We start from the raw sequence: 18565 nt of genomic DNA on the forward strand, positions 1-18565 counted from the left end.
TTTTTAAGAGCTTATATTGCAGCCCTGAGGTAAAAAAAGGAAAGAGAAAAAAAATCTTTGTGTTTGTAGCTGCTGCTGTCATAATCTGAATTCTGGTGAGGCTCTCCTCTAACTTTTCAAAATAGCGATATTTTGGACTGAATATTAAATTTTTTATGTCTTGATGAAACGCACTCTGGTGTTTTAAAATGTATTTATTCATTCTGTGAAGTTTCTGATTGGACTGTCTTTAAAAAAAATGTAAGAATACTTTGACAAGACGTCCAAACAATGTTGAAAGTGTGGCGGTTTTTTTGAAGCATGCTAATTCTCTCCCCACCCATTATAATAATGACATGACGGTCTGTCACAGCTATCACGCTATTGTCAGCGGAGGAAGATCAGTTCTGACTGTTTGTGATAGTTCCATTATGAAACGCAGAGCGTAAACAATGTGCCAGAAGATTCCTCAAATGTTCAGCTGTTATCTTCAGAGAAAAGTTGAAGCAGAGAAATGAAATCTGATTAGAATGAAAACATTTGCCTCTTTTATGTGTAACTGTTGTTTTTTTTTCTTTTCTTGTTTTTGTTTGCTTTTAGCTCTGGAGAAGACAAACCAGGATGGTAGCACACTGTTCGTAACCAGCTTCAGTTCGACGAAGGCCGCTGTAACCTCGCTCTCTTCCCCTGAAACATTGACAGCCATCTCTCAGCCATGTCTAACATAAACAATGCGCTTTGTATTGAAAACGGACAGAACGCAGATGTGTCTCTGTTACAAAAGGATAATCTTCAGGATGGTGGATTAAGCCAGCTTTTGGATTATAACGCAGAAATGGAAAGGTACAGGTCTTTTGCAAACTTTTATAAAACCAATGGGGCATTTCCACAGACTGCTAAGATTGCCCGCATCACAACGCCCATTTTTCCCAGTGCTAGAATTGGCATGTCCCCTTGGAACTGCGATAACGCCATGCTCTGGGGAAGGAAATCAGCGGCAATAAACCCTAATAGGACCAGCATGCATAGAAATGACTCCCAGAGGCCGGGGAAGCCTGGCGTGCCGCCAGAGACGCTGCAAATGGCAAATAATAATTTCCTCTCTACCTTATCCCCCGAACACTGCAGACCTTTAGCAGGAGAATGCATGAACAAGCTGAAATGCGGCGCTGCTGAAGCAGAGATAATGAATCTCCCAGAACGCGTTGGAACTTTTTCCGCTATCCCGGCTTTAGGGGGCATCTCATTACCTCCCGGGGTCATCGTCATGACAGCCCTTCACTCCCCCGCAGCCTCAGCAGCCGTTACAGACAGTGCGTTTCAAATTGCCAATCTGGCAGACTGCCCACAGAATAATTCCTCGGTATCCAGTGGAAACCCAGCGAAGAAGAAAAGGAAAAGGTGTGGGGTCTGTGCACCCTGCAGGCGGCTAATCAACTGTGGTGTCTGCAGCAGTTGTCGGAACCGCAAAACGGGCCACCAGATCTGCAAATTTAGGAAATGCGAGGAGCTGAAGAAGAAGCCAGGCTCGTCGCTGGAGGTGAGAGCCGGGGCTCTGCTTCCCCTTCTTTTGTTATTATCCCCTTGCACTCCAAAGCATTAACCTTTTCATCCAGTCACGTTCTAAGCCCTTGAAAATTGTTTCCATGCCCACCCATGCCTGAACATCCCCCCGGCTTCTCAAATCTGCCTACCCGCCTAGCCTAATTGGCAGTAATTAGGGGTGTTTGTGTGGAGCGCAAGCTGAGCTTGGCTCAGACACCCCTAATTGCTGCCAGTCAGGCTGGGGCTGGAACGCATCCGAACAACCCCGAGCTTGGCTCAGCTCCAAGCAGGGCTGGGAAATGGTTTTCAGCAGAGAGCCATCCCTCTCTGCACCCGGTCATTTTAACCAATTATGGAAACCGTCTCTGGATGGGGAGAATCAATATCCCACAAAGCCTCAGCCTCCGACCACCAAGAGATGGTGAGAGTGATGGCAGGGCTGCTGATGGTGTTTCTCAAAACATCCCCCAAGTTTTGTGTGGGGAGGGGAGAGAAGCGTCCCTCTCCCACTGATACTGTAGGAAATGATTGTGCATATACAGTAGGGTTGTGATGAAGTCATTGTATATCATATTCGTGTCATTATGGTCGATTAGGGATGTCAAGAAGAGTGCAGAGGCAGAAACAAACCTTGTCACTTAGCAGAGAGAAAAACATATTAAGAGGGTTAATTGACAAGTAGGAAGAAGCTTGATTAGGACACAAATCAGAGGACAGTGTTGTTTTTAAAGGTTCGTTTTAATTGATTTATTTCCGAGCTGACATTTGGTTATCACAGGCAAAGACAGAATATGAATGTTCGGTTGCAAATGTGGTTCTCTTTAGTCTGAGAGTTTGAACTTGCCCAGCTGACTTAACATGAGCCTGTATGGATGAGTCACCAATAAAGGCAACCTGGGGGCCAGATGATTTGCTCATTAATTAAGTCATTACACAGAGAGGAAAAAGAGGTTAATTATAAAGTATTACCTAATCTGCTCATAGAAAAACAACACCATGTATGGATTCCTTTGTTCATTCTGAATTGCTGCCATCGCTTCTGCATACAGGTGTGATTTCTCCTGTTTTATAATGTTAATATCAGCTCCTTATGGAAGAGATTATACATGAATGCAAATGCTGAAGCTTCCTCCTGACCGTGTAGTGTGGTCGAGCACCATGTGACATAACATGTTATTATTTATTCATATGATTGTCGTCATTTATGTCTCATGCACTCTATAATCTAGTGGAGGTTTTCTGTTAATTCAGTCCAGGCTTTGACAGCAGGCCACCCACAGCTTATATCCCTGATTAAAATTTTAGTAACTTTTGATGAGTTTGACAGGAGTCCCAGGCATCAAAAAGCTTCAAAATTCAGCAGAAATCAAGAGACTGAATTAGGTTTTTAACCTCTTTAACCCCAAATAACAGGTCAGGCTTTGCAAGCGCACAGTTCAGATTCGAAAGTTTCCAAAAGTTTGCAACAGGGTCAGTTTTTCAGAAAGCATTTGTACTCCAGGTAAAGCTATTGCCAGTCCAGGGAGATCATTTCAAACTGTTACGAGTAGAAATCATCTTGTTTCAAGACTTTTCCTGGAAATGAGAAAGAATAAGACAGGTTAGTGCTCGAATCAGGGGCGCTGGGAGCCATTCACAGCTGGAGGTGCTGAGCGATCAGTCTATATACTGTAATGACGTCATTGTAAATTTTGTGCGACGTTCATGTATTTTATATTACCTTAAATGGCCAGGATAACTTCTAACAACAATTTGAAAATATTTTGCATTACAGCCAGAAAGCAAAGGTAACACCAACATACTATAGATGAAAGCCGCCATGTAGCCAACAAGGAGGTGAAGAGGGAGAGAAGTTTCCCAGACTCCCTTATGATATTTCTCCATTTTGTGAGTTGTTGAGTTAGGAGGAACTTACACGTTGTGAAATGTTGTCTATGACAAATTCTTAATTATTTGGCCCTTCTTGAAAATTCGGCATGTCGCTGTTAACAGAGACTCCAGTCTGCAGTGTAGTTCATACACTTGACTGATAAACCAGAGAATTGGTCTAGCAACAAGCTTCATGATCAAAAACAATTTCTCAGGGAGGTTGCTGCAGCCCCCTTAGTACCCCTACTTCCTGGCTAGAACTGAAGAAAAAGACACTTTAGAAGACATCTTAGAAACTACCTGAGACAACATCCTGGCTTACATTTGTGGGGAAAAAAATAGAAATTCCCTGTTTCACTTTGACGAAAAATGAGACTTTTATGACACAAATTAAAGAGAAAAAAGAATTCAAAAGAATTATTATTATTTTCATTTGGAGCTGGCTTAAAAACCATACTGGTTTGAATATTTCTAGTACATCAGCTTAAAATGAGCTGAAACAAAGCTGATATGGAAAGTATGGAAAATTCTGATGTTTCTTACACCAGAGATGAAAATAAGGATTTACTTATGGGTGATGGGTGACTGGTTGTTACAGAAGTTGCAATCGGAAGCTCGTTTAATGTCGACTGCATATATAGAGTCGACTAACAGGTGTCCCAAACAGGTGTCCAGGAAGCCGGCCTCACATACATAATGCAGGGGTAGACGCACTTTTGGAAAACATCCATTTGCAAAGACGGTTAGAATTACCCAGGGTGTGAAAACCCCCCAAACAAATCCACACTTGCTCTTTAAAAGCTCCTTCACTGACTTCAGTAATTCATATTATGGACTTCTCTAGCAGTAATTGTTATTTTTGACTCTGCATCTGTAATTACAGGTGCACCTTCTGCTGCGGAAATGGGTTTGAGTCTAAAGGCAACTTAAAGGTGTGAAGTTGGCGCTCTCGCTTCGACAAACTTTTATACATGCATTAACAGGGAGATCTTTTTTTTCCCACCTTGTCGGTGGCGCTAATGGCCACTCGCAGTTCGGCGGGATTTGATTGAGAAGTGTGACGAATCCGGCGCTGAAGTGAGTTTAGAAGGAGATTTTACAATCCGTGCGTGCAAATTCACACGAGAACGGCAACACGTATGCGCACTCTGCCTCTCACTCTTTCTCTCAAAGATCCACGCTTGCATCCACACTCTTACCACATGCTCACAAACAAACAAACATGCACACCAGACACAGAGAGACGAGCTGAGTGTACCTTTCGCCTTGGAAGAGACGATAAGCTACTGGCAGCCAGTTAGATTTGGCTGTCAGTGTTTTCCACATGGGAATCACCCTGAACTAATTATATCTTAAGCAGCGGTGGAAAATGCAAATCAGAATTTTACTCACACCCCTGAAATCGGAGAGCCAATTTAATCTAATACCCCCTTTAATTTAGCGCGCTAATGCAAGGCCCTAGAGAATTGCCCTGTGTCACTGCTGTGCTGTTCTGCAGCAGATTCAGCTCTCTCTCTCTTCCTCTCTCTCGCTCTGTCTCTCTGTCTCTGTGCTGCTCTCAGGCTCCAGGATGGATTAGTCTGGCAAAGGAATCTCATCTAACCTAACATTTCCAGAGCAGTTACCTTTGCGTAGCTTGAGCTCCTATGGCTCAAAGGTCCTTCATTAACTTTCAAATGCAATAATGCTCGTATATGGGCAAGCTGTGTCTTCACCTCTGTTTACCTCAGCTGTTTGCCCCAACTTTACTTGTATTTCTGCAGAGACACCATCAGCCTTTGCCTAAATTCTGTACACGTAAAAGTTACGCTTGCCTGCGTAGGTTCATGAGTTTGATTTTGGTACTACAATATACATGTGAAGGTTCTCATCATTCTCTGAATCTAATTTCTCAGTGTTTTTGGCTTGTGGCCCCTTAGAGTGACTCAGGTTGTGACACAATCTGTGAGCAGTTTACCCAAACAAACCTCTCAGATTGTTTCATTTAAAACGTAAAATGTACTACTGCATATGTGAAAAAAGTAGTATAAAGCCTTTAATGGCTCCAGAGGAAGCTGCATGTAATCTGTAATCTTTCTCCAGTGAAGTTGCATTGTGGGGAATGTAGGCATCAGGTTCTGAAGAGCAGTCCACTGGTCTTGCATTGCAGTCCTGTAACACTGTTGGACTCATAGTGGAAAATTTAAAAACAAATGATCAAAGTTGGTACAGCAAAACAAGAAACAATCTTCCTCCTTTAAAAAAAAAAACCTGGTGCCTACATTACCCACAGTGCATCTTAGCCAGCGAGTGACTTTGTTGGAGGCAGTTTATCAGATTACATTCAGCTTCCTCCGGAGCCACAAAAGGCTTTATACTATTTTTCTAACACATGCAGGAGTACTCTCCAAGACCTGTAAACACGCTTGAATGTGTAAAATTAGTGGAGGTACCCTTTAAAGGATTTTTATATGTCTGAGGTGGTGATAGGATTTCACAAGAAGAAAGCAAAAATTGGAGAATAGCCAGAAAAAATGACATCCTAATCTTTAAAAGCAAAACATTTGATCACTGCAGCGTCACAATGTTTTTAGAACAAATTTACTCTAACTTCAGCAGGTTTTCTGTAAATTAAAATCAATTAATCAGGGAAATGTTATTTTGCTTCTGAGTTATTTGTGAGTCAAGCTGATGTATGGGTTGCCTTCATAAACAGTTTCATGAATTAAAGACCTGACAGCTGGTAAAACGTTTCAGATATTCTTTGAATTTGTAGCTATAACTTTATAATAATGCTTCTGTGAGAAATCTGAAGAAAACTGTGACGAGTAGAGCCCGAGTGTTAATATTAATCTTCTGAAAGAAGACAATGATGCTTGAAATTGAGAAATAAAGACTCGATAGCTAATAGTAAAGGTTTTTTATATTTATAAAAGACCTTTCAGGAGTTGAGATTAGTACAGTTTGTACTAAAGTCAAATAAGTTAGTGTCTATTTTTCTCTTTGTTATGCTGTCAGACATTTCATTTAATAAGTCCAACAAAAATATAACTTTTCCATTAGAAAAATCTGACCAGTGGTGTGAAGTCTAACAGGAGGACTTTCAGTCAAACTGCATTTTTCAATCTAACATCCAACCAGACTTTGAAAAGATTAACATCATGTGGATTTAAGTTGTACAATGAACATGTCTAATTTTAGTTTTTTCAAGATTTTTCTGACTCTCTAAAAAGCATCAGGAGTTTAAGACCTACAGACAGATTAACAACTATACAATTTAATAGAAACATAGCGTCCTCATAATCACAGGTTAACAAGTGCCAACTATTGTTGGGAATGGTTTGACTAAGCAACCACTGCTGTATTTTATGTGCAATATATTGCAAAGACAAATCAAAATCCTTCAGAGAACAACATCCAAACAGGCTCCTGTTGGATTAGTAGAAAAGCACAGAGTAGAAAAAGCATGAAAAGGGCAAAACAAAAATCCAATTGAACAGATTCCTCCTTTCAATTAACAAATGTCAGAGGCCATCATCAAGTCATGAGCAGGAAAACAGCATCCTGGAGAAAGGGGGATGTTCTTTCTCTCCCGCTCTGCTTCTGTTCTTTGTGCAGTGTTGATATGACTACATGAAATAGGCGAGATGAAAACGTGGCATGGCTGCCTAGAAACCTTTGCTATTGTGATAAAAGACAAGGCCCAAAATGGTAGGAAGCAGGACCTTGAGGAAAATAGCTTGGATTCGGCTCCTTAATGAGAGCACGGGAGCCAAATAAGCAACGGCAGCTAGGTCTAATTTGTTTTAGGTGTGCTCAGAATAGATAAGGACAAATCTGTGGCCTTCACCCCCTCCCCCCAACCTTTGCCTCCCTGGAGATAACACTGAGTGCTGCCAGCCAATCTCCGTGGGCAAAGGAGAGGGGGTAAAGAAATAAAAAAAAAAAAAAAAGAAGAAAAAAACGAGAAAGGGGAAAGCCTGAGGGACTGGCGGCCTTTAGATCTGCAGATCTCTAACTTACTGGATTTATTCAAGCTTTAAAACTGCAGATTAATTTGGTCGCAGAGGTCTGGGGGAGTGTGAAAAAAAAAGAGCGAAATGAGGCCGTACACCGCGGCGCATCTCAACCTAAAGGGCAACCTTAAGCTCCTGTCAAGACAATAGGATTTTGCCATGTGAACCACGATGCAGACCGCTTAATTATACACATCTTCCCTGCGAGCTAGCCTCGGCTACTTAAGAGCATGGGCCCCCTTATTCATTGTCATGCCCTTTTTCCCCTAGATTGGTCGTGCCGTGTGGATTTTCTGTCAGCTTTCATTTGTGCCAAGTAGCTGTCCTCCTCAGGCCTTTGCTGTGCTCGGAAAGGCACGACCGCACGGCACTGTTAAAGAATTCATCGTTTTCGCCACCGCCACCAATTAAGGCCAAAGCGTAATCAGAGGCGTCTGGACGATGCCCTTACATTATGTGGTCTGCCGCCTCCTCTGCCCCTGTTTGATTTAACATCCCTGGTTCAGTGGTGAAAGAGAACTCATTGTCATTGTCTTTATTATAGTGCGAGGAGAGAGAGGGAGAGGGAGACGGGGATGGGAGGGGGGTGTAGAAAGCAGCCCAGAGGAGGGTGGACAGCGTGAAAGAGCAGGTGCGGGAGGACGTTAATGTGTGGCACTTTAAATTTTAAACAGATGAGAATAAATTATTGATGCTGACTCTGGCTGAGAAGTTAAAAGGTATCTCGTCATTACTGAGAGGCTGTATGAAAAAGTGTGAGAGAAAAGTCTTCAGCGGATGCATCGTGGGATTGCAGTGAGCGCAGAGCATCACAGCAAGGTGGTTTCTGTTCTCCATGAAAAAAACTATGTGATCCTGACTTATTTTGATTTCTGTTCATATTTTTTGCTGTACTGAAAGTAAAACGCTAGTAGTACTTTTTACAAAACCTTTTCCATTGAAGAAATAAAGCCCTGATGTTGCGTTAAGTGGCAAAGGATGGATTTTACATTAAGAGCCAGATCAGACAATCAGCTATTAGCAGATTCCTCCTCCAGGCATGTGTTTGCTTTCTTTATGGCTGTATCATACATGTTATTAGGCATTACTACATTGTCCTTAAAAGTGGTAAACCATAAAGTAAACCACCAGGATGAGCGAGTACTCGGTAAAAATGAGTTTCCAGCACAGAAAAGTATGATCTGAGTAAAATTTAGGTCGCAGTGGAAACGCAGACAACAACAGGCTAAAGAAACGTTTTAGTTCCTTGAAAACTAGTTCCTAGGACTAAAAGTTAGTGCGGATAATGATAACGCTAATTGAAGTTCGAATTGAGTTCGAACATGAAGAAGTCATGTATTTTATCAGTTTTCTTCTTTGTGTGAGTTTGACAAACTTATGAGAACTTAACCTAAACTCTACAATCATGTTGAAGTGTGAGTTTGTAATTAACGACGAATGGAACTGATTTCTGAGGGCGACAAGTCACCACTAATTCATAATACAGGGTTGAAATAGTTCGAGGTCAAGCAGGGACTGAAGTGTAGATGATCTGCTCTCAGAATGATGATTTGTATTTCAGTTTACACCTTCACTTTACTTTCCGTCTCTCTCTCTCTGTGCCTCTCTTACTCTCACTCCAACATTGATCTCTTTGACAGACCACTAAATTACACTTCTTCTATCGATTTTCCTCAAGTCAAACCTCAAAATTCTCCTCACTGCTCAAAACGCTTCCTCCTTCCTGCATCGTGCCCGGTTGACTGGATGCTTCTTGTTGCCTAAGATGACGATATTAGTCTGACCCTGGTGGTGGGGGTTCACTGACTGTAGAACAGTGAATTTAAGGGTCCAGGACAGAGCTAACTTTGAATCAAACTGTGTGCTACATGTAGACTGCAATAACCCTACATGTTTTTAATTTTACAAACCTAACAAAATGCCATTCTTTCATAACCCGACTCGCAAGACCTGTGCAAAACAGTTTTAACTTCCTGTTATTTGCTATTCTTATATACTTCCCATCACTGCTGAAAGTTTTCTAAAGCAAACCCTGAGTTTTTGACCTCAAAAAAGCTTTTTCATTGTTTGCAGAGAGTGTGCAGAAACTGGTTTGAAACACTTTATTCATCACAATAGAACTACTGGCCTGTTTTTATTGGGGTTAAAGTGACCTCATCTTTGCACGATAATGCAGTTATACACAAGTACTCTAATTTAATTCAAGTCTACCTTGTGGGTGCAAGTGTTTATAGAATTATCTGCTATGTAAAAGTTTGAGGATCAGCTGCCAAAAACAAATAAAGGAGACATTTTGTGTTAATTTTCAGGTTCATAATTTTATTTTAGGTTACCACTAGAATAGGTTTACATGCTCTAATGCTAAAAAACACATCAGTTTTCTCATACTGTCCAGTGCTGTAAGCACCTTATTCCCCCTCTGTCTGGCTCCTGTCTCTTTAAGCCCTCCCCCCTCCTCTGATTGGGCAGCTCACACATGCCTGAACCAGCACCGCTAACAACAACGGAGCAGCTGTGTTCAATCAATTCAAAGCTGTTTTTTTTTTACAACAATGAGACTATAGGATAGGAAACATTGCTGCGTGTTGCTTAATTTCAACATCGTCAGATATGCCTGGAATGATAATGAGTGGTTCTGGTTCTTACTGTGTTTTGGATTTTAATTTGAAGATTTGATCCATTTTGGGACAAAGGGCGAACCTTTGGAGCAGGGTGTCTCCCTGTTTACTTTTGGATGACAGATTGTGCCATTTTTTTTTCGCAGCAAACTCTTAAATCCCAGGTTTTCCCAGTTTTTGTGCATAGTTGATGGTTTGAAGCATAGAAAAACGTAAGAATGGCCCTTTAACTGTTTCAATTGCAAAGTAGCTTCATACAGGTTACGATACTGAACTGCAAAAGAAAAAAAAACTCCATATTAAATCTATGTTAATCTCATTGTAGTTGGCAAAATAGATTAAATGTAATATACAGAGGCCATATAGAATTGCAGCTCTGCAGATGCACTAATGAGTTTATATCTATAGGTTAAAGGCTTAAATGACAGCTGGCTTTGTGCCATTCATCCAAGAAAACTTAATGTGAAAGTCAATTTGTGAGTGACAACTGACGGGAGAAATCGGTCAACGTGGTTAAAGCGTCTCAGTTTCTGCAAGTCAAATCCTCGCATGCTGCCACCACCTCTATTGTGGCTCTGCTCTCACATTATGAATATTTCATGGCAAGCATCTGACACCATGCCCAGAAAGATATTTCAAGGTTTTTTTCTGATAGAAACCCTGGGGTTAGAGAGTGTCACAGAGGCGTGAAGTCAGTCTGTGGCCCCCAGGCAAAAGGATGGGATTTATGATGCACCGGTTGATGACATCAGGTGGATATTTTCATTCCTTAGCGGAGAGCCCCTTTGTCCTCTCCGACTGATAAACCACTGAGCTGTTCTCAGTTTGTTGTCACTCCTTAAAAAGATCTGTTTTGTCTGTGGTGTTCTGTTGAGTAGAGAAATGATTTCAATCTGCTCACAGTGCAAGCTGTGTTTTGACAAACTGTGACCGGTTTCCCCGTCTGATCAGTGTGGAGCTGGAATGACTAAGCAGGGGGGAGTCTGCTTGGATTAGCTCTGTCTTAAATGCTGCCTTTAGCATATTACATTGCCCACTGGCTTTCTCCTAACGATATCTCTCTTGTTTTCATCTTTGTCAGGTTTCACCTTCCAGTTTAACCAAAGCCTACTTATGTACTTCCTCTTAGGTTGCTTCAGGTGGAATATTAGTCTCGTGAATTTAACTAGATTAATTTAATCCTTGTTTTTCTTTCTTCTTATGGAGGGAGGGTTATTGTAGGTGTGTGTCAGATACATACAAGAAAGCAAAATTAATGCTTCCTGTACAGAACATGTAAATGGATTAGTGAAGTGGATTCCAATCTTTTTGGCATGTGACCCCTTAAACTGGAATTATGCTTCTCGGAAGGTAAACATAAATGTGAGTAATATGGGGAAGCGTAGGTCTCGCGCACACCTCCCAAATGTCAACCTGGCATTGTGCGGACCTGCACATCAAGCTAGCTGCTTGGTTGATTCAATTTCTGTCAGGGAAGCAGAACAGATGTAAACGGTATACATTTTATACAAGTATAAAAGAAAAAGCAGGATGTGTCTGAGCATGCACGTTTTGTCCAGAGAAGAGCACAACTCATGCTTTGAAACAAAGCAACCTGCTTGTGATCCTTTTCATTAAGAGAGATTTCTGTGCTTTATTTTAATGAAGTCCCAAAGCAGTAAATGTGTCCAGTATTTCACAAAAGAAATACAAAGATTGAAGCAAGGTCTGACAAAAAAAAAAGAAGTTTTTGTAGCACAAGTATGTTTTTATTGCTTACCACTTCTATTTATTTATTTTATGTTTTTCCTCTTACTTGAAGTGCTATTCATCCATCTACATTGTTTTGGTATGAGTTGTCGAGTTTTAGAGATATTGGCTGTAGAGATGTCTGTCTTCACTCTAATATAATGGAACGAGATGGCACTCAGCTTGTGGTGGTCAGAGCACCAAATCACATTTTGAAAACTCAACAGCAATGTCTCTTTCCAGAAATCAAGACCCGGTTCCTCAAGATAATCCACAGCACCTGTTGTGAGCAGCTCCATGTCGGAACTGTTTTCTTTCTATGGAGCCACACACCCGCTAACCGTATCACTGCGCAGAGGGAAGTGTGCGTCTACTCAGCTCCTAGGCTCGTGCTCGTGACAGCACAGGATATAAATATTAATGGTGTCCTCCGGCTGAGCTGCGATGTTAGGGTTAGGTAGCTTAGGTAGCTTAGTTTGCTAGCTTCTCGTCCAGGAGTAGACGGGAATAAGTAATGTTATTGTTAATGTTTGGCACTTTGAGCACCAAAAGCCATACATTTCCACTAAAGTATATTTGAGAGAACATCTCTACGGACGATATCTTCACAAATATCTTGAAAATATGTATTCTTGATTTTGATGTGAACTGTCCCTTTAAGCCTTAAAGGGACAGCTTTGATTAGAGGAAAGTCTGAAAAAAATAAGCTAAAAAAAAATAGTTGTAATTATTTCAGCTTTGTTTCTGATAATTCATGTACATGGGTTTGACATGGCAGATGGTTCGAAATACTACAATACCCATGAGCCTCAGAGCTGCCATTGCTCTAAGGAAGTAGCCAGTCAAAGGCCCGAATTTAAGCTGAAGTATAATCAAAATGCTCTGTCCCTGCAGAACAATGGTTTCCAAATTCATCCAAAATTGAATCAATCTGCGACTGAAGTCATTTAAACTGCAGATTGTAAAATTGTTTTTCTCAACAGCGTAATCCTGAGCTTCCCCTCTGTGACCGGATGTTTCTCACCAAAATGCACCTTGGGGGTTATAGTTTATTTCTCATCTTACCTTTTTACACACACAGTCTTGTACCTTTATCTTTTTTTTTATCACAGCACTAGATATTTTTTGTCTTTTATTCAGGGAAGTTTAACTCCGATCCCAAATCTCTTTTGCAGGAATGCACCCACACAATTACACACAGTCACACCTGGAAGCTGCCAGCTACGACATGCCACAGTCTGACCTCGCTGAGCAGCTCCACTGAAGCAAGTGGGGTTAGGTCCTTGCTTAAGGGCACATAACTGATGGTAATGAGGGAGAAATTAACCACAAAAGTTTCATGTCCATCCATGCTGTAGAAATACTCCAGTTGTGAGGCACCTTACATGGAAAAAATGAAAGGGAATTTTATTGAATTCTGCATTACTATCCAATTCTTAAACCTTTAATGACTTGTAGCATCTTTAGTTTGTTCACTCTGGATAATAAGTAGCATGAAGGTGAAAGCAACATGGTAAAGAGTAAAGGCACTGCACCTGAAAGGACTGGCTGCACACTTTCAAAATCTTATTTACTGAACTGACATTTTTGTCACTCACTGAGTTTAATGCACAGAAATATTTGACTCGATCTCCATTACGTGAGCGCAATTAAAGATCCAACTTCGGCTGTGTGTATTTTCTAAGCCTAACCTAAATATTATGTTGATTTACAGTAAATATGCAGAGCTCTGCATATAGACCTTCTGAGTTTAAGGGCTCCCACACAGATGCTGAGAAATCTGCTCAAAACAAGAAGGCCTGCTCCTACTTTGCATTTCAATTTAACATTTCAGAGAACTGGCAGCATGTTGCCTCGCTTAGCCCTCGCTTCGTTACACCCACATGGCTTCTCGCCGCGCTTGCTGACGTCTTCCGCTGTTCAAAGGGCTGCAACTTGGCTGAGAAATTGGGGATTTCCATACCGGATCCCTCAGGTATCTACACACTCAAACGCGTGTCCTGCTCATCTTCTCCCTCCTCCCCCGCATCCCATCCTGCTACGCCTGCCCTTCTCCCTGCTCACACTGCTCTGATTTCCCGTCTCAGAGCTCAATTGACCTCGCCGCTGCATCTCTCTGTTTTGTTTTCCTGAAATCTCAGCAGCACCTGAAAGCCTCGCCACCGTCTCCCATATAGGGCTCGCTCCCAGAGGAGGGTTAGCTTTGTAGCAGAACTGTGTAAAATTGCTCTACTCGGATGAGGATTCTTAGGTGAAGCTAATTGAAATGGAGGCCGGCACTGCTGTACTTAGTAGCAGGTAGGTGATCTCAGCTACAGACTGCGGCCTCTGACCCAAGGGTGCTGCCTCAGCTTCTTCCTACGAGGGTCAACTCAGCCTCCATCTGTGTGGGCAGGGATTTTCCTTGCATGATAAATGGACGAGGCATGGCGTCTGAGTGTTGTTTCGGATGCAGATAGCGGCTCCCTTTAGCCCAGATATCTCTCACTGTACAGAAGCATTGTGTGAGACTTTATTCTATGTTGTAGATACCTGTAACTGGTTAGCAGTTACTTTGGGACCTTGTTTCTCCTTATTTTAATATTCCTAATTTTCTTTTTCTACACTTTTGGAGGAAACATCATTCGACCTGAAATATGTTCAATGGTCATGGTTGTGTGATTGCCTTTGTCTACTCAGGAGTTGGAGCGGGAGGTCGGGATGGATGGTTGGAGGTTTTACGTTGCTGTGTCTCTTGTATTTTTAGATTTGGTCCACCTGCATAAGGTTAGGGAATGATTTTGCTTAAATAGTAAAAGTCAGCGTGTCCCAGCTCGTGTTTTAGTGTTGATTTTTCAGAAGTAGAAATTGAAGGGAAAACACATAAAATATGTTGACAGTACTTTGCAATTTGCAACTTTGCAAACATTTAACATTGGGATTGAATCAATTGCATTGAATCTGAATCTTATTTGCATATTACTGCAATATTTTTGATATTGGCAACACCTTATTTTTAAGCATTTATAAGCAGTATATAAACAATTAGTAAATGATTTATACATGATTATATATTATATATGATTTAAGTCCTAAACCCCAAAATCCTTTTAATTCCAGTTATGGAATCGCAATGGTCTGACGCGTGTTGAAATTAAGGACGCTGGCTCGTTCATACTTTTCCTTCTGTCTCTGGACATCGTTATGTCAGTAGTCAGTAATAGACCTTGTTTCTTGGTGTGCCCGTGTCACTCCATGTTTCCTGTCTGTATCTCAGCTGTTAATATCCAATAAATGCAAGATAAATGTATCAGCATGTATTTAAGACTACCAGTTTACAGTTCAGATCATTTACTTCAATCTCACCTGTTCCCCAATCACCTGAGTTAAGGAGGAATTCAAACAGATGTCACAAAACCTGGTATCGCCTTATTCTCAGTGGTATGAAACTTTAAAGCATCTTGCAGCTTACGCCACGCCCCAATCAGTGATGTCACCGGCTCAGCAGGTGTTTTGCCGTCGGCTCCTTATGGGAAACATCTGCTGTGACATCATCAGTTGGGGTGTGTCCAAGCGAGAGCAGCAGCTTGCGATTCAAGCAGCTTTCCTCCATATGTGATTCAGTGTGGATTTCGCTCAACATTTGACTGGAGGTGATTCCACTTCCACAAACATACACCGACTTCCTCATAAAGCGACATATTGCAGTGCCGCCCCGGTTTTACTGGGCCCGTTCCATTTCACTGTCTGCTCAATAGCTGCCTGTTTGATAAAAAGTGTATTTTTCTGAAGCCACTGAGGCTTGGCCTGTCTCACTGCAAAGCCGCTCCTATGGAGGGCTAGTAAAATATACGTCCTACAGGAATACTGCACTGTAATTACATTCCCCCATTAGCATACGGAGGCTTGGAGTCACACTGCACTCAGCCTCCAGCAGCACTTTGCCATATGGTCCGTCTGCGCTTCTCAGGCGATATTTGGCAAGACTCTTGCAGAAGGTCAAATATCAAGTCAGAGGACTGTGCCAGAATTGCATCTATGCTAATTGCTCTCTCTCTCTCCTCCTCCTCCTCTGCTCCCTCATCCATCTCATGCTCCCGTGCTCCCCCCTCTCTCTCTCTCTCTCTCTTTCCTTCCTCCCTCTTTTCCCTCTCCCACTGAAGTAAGTAATCTGCTTTAGGATGTTTCTGAGATGGAGATGGATTTGGTTTTCCTTCGCTGCCCCTCAGCCTAATCTCCCCCCTGTGACCACCCCGCCTCTCCCAGGCACAGCTCTTAAGCACACCATCATACACCCCCACCCCCCCACCCCCCTGCACCCAGCTTCTACCTCCCACTTCATACATGCCTAGTCAGCAAAATACTCCCAAATTCCTCATTACTCACAAACATCCGCAATACACTTAGCTTGATTTGCTCGAATGCATGCCTGGTGCGAGGCCGGACCTTGAATTAAAAGATTGTAGCTGTATTTCAGTGCTGGAATGCGATCAGGACATTGGTGTACTTGGTATCTTTGTCTGTGAGTATTAGTGTTGTGAGCATATATTCAAGAGGGAGTCTGAATGTCTAAGCTAGTTAAAGGAGATAAAGGTGGAAAGAAATAGCTTATGGTATTCCACTTGATTTGTAAATATCTCTGACTTTAAGTCCTTCATGGAAAAGACTATGAGATTAAAATTGCACGGGTTAAATACACAATGAAGATTCACTCCCAACCTTTTGATCTATAGCCCACGGAGATTCTCGCTTCTGAGGTCACCTGGAAAATCTGATTTATTTGAGTCCAGCTTTTATGGCACTTGTGAGTAAAAATGAATGGTATTGACTGAGAGTAGTTGTGTGACCTTTGTGTACTTACACACTACAGGCACCTTTCATTCTACTGACTGCTGCCCCAATAACCTTGTATTTCTCTAGTGATGATGAGGCGGCACAAAAGCAATAAAAAGACGAATATTTTGGTTATAAGTATTAGAAATTGAGCAGATTTGTATCATTTAACAAACTGCAAAAATCTGTCATCTATCTTTTATTCGCTTTAGAACTGATATTTCTGTGGCTGGTAATGTTATTACCATTTTCTGAAAGTTGTACTCTGAAAGTTTTAATCTGGGCGAACTGTGAAGATTGTAAACATTTAATGATCTAGGGGATGGTGTTTAATTAAAAAAACACTTTTGGCTGTGAACATGACACTCAGTACAGGATCAGTACAAAGATCAGTCAAGAAGAAACTGTTTTTGTTTTTGTTGCATGGGAGAAAGCCACCAAACTTTCCCCTAAAGGTATATTTTAGTTCCAAAAGATGTCAGCGGAGTTAAAAGTAGAATATTCTCTTCTTAATTGTAGTGAGGCAAGATTACAAATAGAGCTGCACGATATGGTAAAAAAGAAATAATGTCACTGTTATTTTGAGAGAATTTTAAGATTCCGATATGATTCACGGTTAGTGGGAATGATTATTTTTGTCTCACCGTTTTTATTTTCACTGAAAAAAGTATTAAAATCATGATTATGTGACATTTGTTGAAGTCTCTAATAGGGGTGTTGTGACGAATTGGACGTTTAATATTATAATAATTTAGATCTAAGATGTCATTTTGTTCTGTATGTGTAACTCTGCGTCTGTACTGTGCCTTTAAATATTAAAAATTAGATTACCATTAACAATTAATTGCCTGTTTGCCAACTGAAACAAACATTTTCTGCTCATAAACAAGCAGAAAGATGATTTCATCACAGCAAATGCATATTCCATTAAAGTCAGCTTATTTTTTTTTACTTACTATCAGCAGAATTAATCTTAAAACTGATGATTCTCTCAGATAATATCCAAGGAATAAGCTCTTGCGCAGAGCAGAGTCTGTTTGCGTTACGGTGTTGTGATGCAGGGCGGGGGGCAGCGGCGTGTGGATGACTAGATGACTGGTCTGTCCGTGATAGCGGCCTTGGAGAGGTACCTTTTATAAACGGCATTGGGTGGCTAGAATATTGGCTACAAGCTTCGAGATGAGATTTCAACCCCCACCCACCAACGCCGGTAACAGTGCAGGTGATGGATTGCTATACCTTCCAGGTTTGAGCTTGGCAACGCCCCAATATTCCTGCAGAATAAAGTGACAGGCAATATATAACACATCAGTTAAGGCTGACTGCACTGCTGAAACTTTTTCTCCCCCCTCCTCCCTCCTCTCTCCTCTCTCTCTTTCTTAGAGCTGGAGATCAGCCCTGAATGTTTGGCTGGCTCCCAAAGTCCTCCTTCCTTCCTCCCTTCCTGCATGCTCTTTCCTCACTCTTCCTAGTTTTGTCTGCCTCCCCACCAGTTTTGCCTATAAGAAAATAATCAAAGTCATTTCCCTGCGTGGTGTCATGTTATAGCAAAATGATCACAGGCTTAACTTTTCCGACTGTAGTTCTGAGGTGTCTGATTTATTTTGGGGGCTTGCGAGGTGCAAGGTTGCAAAAAGAAAACAAATTGGCTGACCTGGGTGTGCACGCGAATTTCACATGCAAGTGACTTTAAATTATTTTCCTTTCTTTCCTTTTAAGTCAGCGTCCAGACAGCTAAAACAGTGTCAGCCACAGTTTGTGTGTCAGGGCGAGTGGTATTTATTTATATATATTTTGTTCGCAGCCTGTCAGAGCTGCATCCGAAGGGTTGCGGTTTTGAAAAGTGGCCTGGTTCCCGGTCTGTAAGTTAATAAATTATGGGTATTGTCAGGGTAATGCATGGGCTATGTGTTATAATGAGCATTCTGAAACACATCAGCACCCACAGGCTGCTATTCAACCTGCCCAGTGCTACTGTCTCTCCCTGAGATTCCTCCCGTCCTGTCTCCCCCCCCCCCT

The 18565-nt window shown here is 41.7% G+C and overlaps 1 protein-coding gene across 1 annotated transcript; it reads left to right on the forward strand.

Annotated features, from left to right (window-relative positions):
• Positions 1-694: 694 nt before the first annotated feature.
• On the forward strand, positions 695-7799 carry cxxc4 (CXXC finger 4). Its single transcript, XM_073463670.1, has 2 exons — positions 695-1519; positions 7659-7799. The coding sequence occupies exons 1-2, from the start codon at positions 695-697 to the stop codon at positions 7797-7799; spliced, it is 966 nt and encodes a 321-aa protein (XP_073319771.1).
• Positions 7800-18565: the final 10766 nt, after the last annotated feature.

The sequence above is a fragment of the Pagrus major genome, chromosome 1 (genome assembly GCF_040436345.1).
Source record: "Pagrus major chromosome 1, Pma_NU_1.0".
Taxonomy (NCBI): Eukaryota; Metazoa; Chordata; class Actinopteri; order Spariformes; family Sparidae; genus Pagrus; species Pagrus major.

Coding starts and splice junctions, on each gene's coding strand:
- cxxc4 (XM_073463670.1), top strand. CDS start 695: ATGTCTAACATAAACAATGCGCTTTGTATTGAAAACGGACAGAACGCA. Junction 1,520..7,658: donor AGCCAGGCTCGTCGCTGGAG/GTGAGAGCCGGG, acceptor TTTTTCCCCTAG/ATTGGTCGTGCCGTGTGGAT.